At 35.4% G+C, this 5,745-nt stretch overlaps 1 protein-coding gene across 1 annotated transcript; it reads right to left on the reverse strand.

Moving 5' to 3' along the window:
- Positions 1 to 2,767: 2,767 nt before the first annotated feature.
- Positions 2,768 to 5,569, reverse strand: LOC111997562 (uncharacterized). The gene is made up of 7 exons (XM_065769773.1): positions 5,233 to 5,569; positions 4,972 to 5,028; positions 4,779 to 4,854; positions 3,760 to 3,839; positions 3,557 to 3,606; positions 3,377 to 3,461; positions 2,768 to 3,222 (listed from the first exon to the last, which is right to left on the reverse strand). The coding sequence occupies exons 1-7, from the start codon at positions 5,458 to 5,460 to the stop codon at positions 3,112 to 3,114; spliced, it is 687 nt and encodes a 228-aa protein (XP_065625845.1). The 5' UTR covers positions 5,461 to 5,569; the 3' UTR covers positions 2,768 to 3,111.
- Positions 5,570 to 5,745: the final 176 nt, after the last annotated feature.

Genomic DNA, 5,745 nt, shown 5'->3' on the forward strand with positions numbered 1-5,745 from the left:
CCCTTGAATGGTAATTCGCCAGATTTTATAGAACGGGTTGTACCAAGGCCCATGAGTCTTATTTGTGGAGGTGAATCAATTTCTTTTTGGTTTAGATGCTCTAGTTACTTTTCTTTGTTATCAAGACTCCCTACTCTTTTCTAGGAAAAGGTTATCATGAGTCCTACTCATTCATTCTTTCAATAGGTGGAATCCTACTCTTTCTAGTAAAGGATTTGAGGTTTTTAAATGTAGTCAATAATGGAGATAGAATTGAATTTAACAAAATTCTAACAGCTTATTTGGTCTTTGAGGGTATGATTGCCTCTATTTCCTATGTGATTGACTAGGGTTTATCTTTCTTTATTTCTTGTTCTATTCACAGTTTTGACATCAAACCATCAAACTCATTCAAAATCTTCTTCTTTTTCATATAAGTAATTAGAAAATTTTATTAGAGGGAAGGAACACTCAAATGTGAGTGCCCTTACAAGAATTACTAACACACACTCATACCCCCCGAAAAAAATATCAAAGTATATTCAAACAAAGATCTCAAAAAACTATTCTTAATATCTAGCATAGAGTGCTCTTCATTCTCATAAAGTCCAACAATTCCTCTCTCCAAACTGCCCACATAATGCAATGTGGAGTAGCTTGCCACACAACCCTTAAACATCAAAACCTTAAAACCCTTCAAAATCTCATCAAGTACCCTAATTTAATGCTGAGTTTCTAAAGATCCTACATCAAAATTGGTATCAAAGATCATTAAAGCTTCTGCCCCCCATCAGAAAGTTACTCCACAAAAGCATGTTAAAATTTGCATTGAAGCCAATCACAATGACTAAAAGAAGAGATTCTTAAGCTCTCAATACAAAAGAATCTAAAATTGAGCATATCACTTGACATAATCATGAATTTGACATGCCTTTCATGATTAACTAAACAGTTGCTTATAAAATTACAAGAATTACTTAATTACTTAATGCATAATTGCATATGCTGAATTGTTGATGTACACCAAGAATTATTCCCCTTAGCTCCAACAATCATTATGAATATCGCCACAATGACTATACCCAAAAAGAAAAAACTTAAAAAAGGTGTTAGCGATAATGAAAAATGGCTCTATCATAATAATATTATAAAAATGAAATTCATGACTTCATGGAATCCTAATACGGTTTCCATGGTCAGTTGTGGGGAAAGATTTAACTTTTCCAATGGAACCAATTTGGTTGATGGATGCAACCTTCAGATGTCTTATGGAAAACTGGAACCATTTGATTTACAACTATATTAGTAAGTTTTAGGCTCCAAATTTACCAATTAAAGAAAAGAAAGGAGGGAGGAAAAAAACAAAGGATGGTAAGGGTGGAGGCGTGGAGCTACTTGATTATGAATGCACTAGAGTTGGACAGCATGCAATGATTTACTGGGTCCATGGTTTACACAATCAAATCAAGAAACTCTCAATTCAAACCTAATCCGACCAATATGAAGCATCAAACAGACCAACTAAAGGGCACAAAAGTGGAATCTCAAGCACAAGAATCATCAAAGATGAGCAACCCTAATGCCCGATACCCTCACCATCTAACAGGTCCACTTGAGATTCTCTAAGCTGAATTTCATATATCCTACAAAGAAATCTACCTTCTTCATATTTCCAGCATGAGAAAGATTTCCTTCCATTGCCATATAGGCCCCTACATAAAATGGAGCACAAAATTCATACCACATTGAATACAATAGTTGCTGACGCATTCACTCCTTCCAAAATTTGCATGGCATTCAGCCTATTTACAAACCCATCGCTAAAATCACCCATCTTGTTTTAACAAACCACATCAGTGACATTAAGTCCTTTTGCATCTCATGAACCATCTAAAGCGCTTTTCTTTTGCTTGGTAGAGGGGAGACCCACCCAGATGGAATTAAATTAACACCACCAAATTTTCTTAGGCTCTTACAACATCATTTGAAGCGTAATAAACTACTACAGATTATGTCGGCTTTCTTAGATGCCTCCAAACAACCCCACATAAATTCATTGATAGACACACCATTTCCTTTTTCTTTTTCTTTTTTTAACACACCAAACAATGAATCACACCAGGGAAGGAAAATTCAAATTCACTATTGCACTGTACTGCTAAATATCTTTCCCAAAAGGGAAACCCAACTTAATCCAAGCAGGAGCTGGGGACAAAACTGAAATTTTACCAGTGACATGTTTGGATAAAAAGGGAAGACAGGTTTGGACTTTTGAAGACTAAAAAGATCGGGGCAAAACAGTGATTCAAGCATTTGGGTGATCCAGTCAGAGAGTCTATAGTTTAAGCAGAAACATTAGTTACTGGGTCACTTTTATTCTTGTTTGTTCCCCCCCTTCTCTCTAGAGGAAAGTTAGAACCAGCAAAAACACTACAAGGCAAGAGAAAGTTTCAATTTTGGAAGGTCGAAATGCCCTTCCCAATTGTTTGGCTCAGTTGGGGTCTTTTTGGTTGATAAATTCTAAAATACGAAAATTTTCAAAATCAAATTATTTTTGTTTTATTTAGATTATGTTGGCATTGAGAAGGAGGTTCAGATGGGTGTCTGTGCCTGTGTATTGAATTATATGTTCCATGTCTGTGTATTGAATTATATGTATGCATGTGCGTGTATGTACATAAAAATGACTATGTAGTATGTACAACATCACATTTCTGTTTCATCAAGAAATTTAACATAGTATATATTATTTTGAGGATTTTTTTCTTTTTCTTTTTCTAGTTTACTATCAATACAAGGTTGATACATGAAAAAAATAGCCTAGCCTTATGCCAAAGCTAAATCAAATGCACCTGGCACTATGTTCTTCAAGTAAGTTCTGAATTAGTCACCTAACTGATCTACTGAGATGGTCCTGTTAAAGTTCCTAATCCTTAAGTTTCAGGTTCAGATAGTGAAAGAGTCACAGTAAACTTTTTAAGAGAGAGAGAGAGAGAGAGAGAGAGAGGAATGATAGCTTAATATTGGAACAAGGGCTGTATATCAAATAACTTCGAATAAAGAATAGTTTGGAGACTTAGACAACTGAAAAATGAGTACTGCAAATGAAGTCTGAATCTATTTTGATATAAACTAAATAGATACCTGCCCCCCATGCATTAAATTCTTTATGATAGAATCTACCAAATGCTTCTGCACAACCCTTCTTTTATGATGCCTTTTCTTGAAATGAGGGTCTGGGCACTGCATATAAATAGGAGCCAAGAATGATTTTAGTACAAGTCAATGATCATTATATCTCACCATTGGCTAAAATAATAACTTGGAGTAAATCCCTCTAGAATTAAACATGCAAAATAATTCTTCCTGAATGTTCCGGAATAAGAGGTTCACTCACGAGGATTGAGACTAGCATCAAGGGTCCAGGATATGTTGATACTAATTGATTGAAAGAAATTGTGGCATTAGCAAACAAGAAATGTCTGCAATTCAGGTCAAGCAATCCATTATTTAATCACCCATGATAAACAGTTGGTTTCTTGTTTTCACTGTGCAAAACAAAGTCTCAGGACCATACATGTTGCTAAGAGCTAGCTCTTTAACCCAGAAGTTAGCACGCTTTACCAGCTGCACATGGATAGAAAATGTTACCACATAAATTTAGAGCCCTCATACTCTTTGAAGATGAAAGAGTAATTATAAATAAGTAATTATAAATTTGAATCAATCACAAAAACTCTAAAGCATATAAAGAGTAATATAAGGAGTTGGTTCCCATACTTTCTGCCGTATTTCCAGCCCCAAATAATTTTTCTCTTCAGGATTTCTTTTCGCAAGCCATAAGAGAAATCTGCCACTACCTGGGGATATTTGTATCATTAGATCAGTACAACTGATGAGTTCTTAATTCTCCTCTCCAGTGACTGAAAATAATGTAAAGCATTTAAAAAGGGTCCCAGAACATTAAGTCACTAATAACATATGCATTTATCAAAAAAAACATACAACTACCATACATATCAAATTGCTACAATATCTGTACATAGCTTAACCATGCGAGACAAGTCTCTCTCTCTCTCTCTCTCTCTCTCTCTCTCATAACTCCAGTCCAGAGGCATATGAAAGTCAGAAGGTACAATTGAATTATCCTTCTATAGGTAATTCAATCCACACCAGAACAGAAGTAATAGAAACATAACGATTAAAGAGTTATTAGTTCTTGACTTTTTTGAAAGCTAGGAAGGATAAGTTCATAGTGTTTCATCTTTAGGTTTGTGTAATCTATGACAGTGACTTAAAAAGAGCACCCTTGTAACCATATGTATTTTCTCTGTTTTATCTGTTTTCTCACTTACATGCGTTTTATCTTTTACCATTTTGTCCCATCCTTGCAAAAGTAACGAAAAATGGTATGCCTTAGGACTGGCAATGACATCCATAGTAGATGCAGAAAACATGAGAAACAGAGTGGATGCCGAAGAAAAGTACTTCTGATTGAACTTTTTTTTCTTTTTGAACTTTGTTCTAAAAAGATTAAGACTGGTATCTTCTAATTGAACTTGTATCTTGAAATTTGCACTCAAAGGCTAACAATTGCACTCGTTTAAAACAAAAATCTGATTTTTGACATGAAGGCTCTTAGAGATGCACTTGTGCAAGAGCAAGGCACAAGTAAGATATGGCCACCTTAAATGGAATTCCATAGATAATCCATTGTTGTGTGATCATAGCAATATTGAAGCTCATTATGAAGAAACAATAGTATACACTTTTCTAGATGAAAAAGATAAGGCATTTACCACTTCCAACATCCACCATGAGAGGCAATGTTGGGTCCTTGAAAACTTCATCCCAGTCTGGTGCATCCGCTGGCATCTACTCAGAAACAGAAGATTATTTATCTATTTCTCACTAATTAAAAAAAAGACCCATTTTAGTAGTGAATAACTGTAATATTTGTGAAAGGAAAAGCAGGCCCAATGAATTACATACAGAGAAAGAGGCACTCAGAGGGTTCACATGTTGCCGGATTCTGACATGACCCAACTCCTGCAATCCAATAAATAACCCCACAATTCACTCAAATATTTAAATTAAATATAAAAAATCACCCACAAGCCCTTGACAATATAGCAAGCTTTTATGGCTAATGAAAAGAAGGGGGTCTCATTTTCCATCATATTATCAATATTGGTTCCAAAAAAAACATAGAAATTATCAATATTTTAACAAGAAGAAGAAGAAGAAAGAAACCTCCGAGACTTTGTGGGTGAGATTAAGGTCAGCATATTCTAAGGCCACCAGGTCTGGGCTTCTGAGAGCAGTAGCACAAGCAGCACCCACCAAGAAGTTACTACTGCAATAGTGTCGACCAAACAAAGATGATGTTCTTAGTAGGACTGAGCAAAGCCCTTCCTTTCTCAAATTCTTGTTCCAGCTATTAAAGTAGCGCAATACGCACAAGGAAGGAGCAGTTGCCATTTCATCCTCTCCCCTATGGTGGAACACAAAATGTTGGGCTAATCTTATTTTAGTTCCCACAGTCACAAATCCTGGTAAAAAAAAAAAAAATTTTCTTTTTTTAAATGAGTTTCAAGTGTCAACAGGGACGGGTATGAGGCGCGTTTTCTATTCTTCGCCCTCGCACCCACTTTCGCTTTGGAGCGGTTTTTTTTTTTTTTTTTTTTTATCCCATTCTGGCGTGAACCCATCCCGCCGCACTTATTTAAAGTTAGATAAAGTTTAATTATAAAATTGATTATAATT

The sequence above is a fragment of the Quercus suber genome, unplaced genomic scaffold (assembly GCF_002906115.3).
Source record: "Quercus suber isolate HL8 unplaced genomic scaffold, Cork oak 2.0 scaffold_1357, whole genome shotgun sequence".
In the NCBI taxonomy this organism is placed as follows: Eukaryota; Viridiplantae; Streptophyta; class Magnoliopsida; order Fagales; family Fagaceae; genus Quercus; species Quercus suber.

What these genes read in the sequence shown, in the direction of transcription:
- LOC111997562 (XM_065769773.1), bottom strand. Translation starts at nt 5,460, where the DNA reads ATGGCAACTGCTCCTTCCTTGTGCGTATTGCGCTACTTTAATAGCTGG. An exon ending in CTCTGAGTGCCTCTTTCTCT is followed by an intron (nt 4,855 to 4,971) that starts GTATGTAATTCA and finishes GTTTCTGAGTAG; the next exon opens with ATGCCAGCGGATGCACCAGA. An exon ending in CATGGTGGATGTTGGAAGTG is followed by an intron (nt 3,840 to 4,778) that starts GTAAATGCCTTA and finishes AAATATCCCCAG; the next exon opens with GTAGTGGCAGATTTCTCTTA.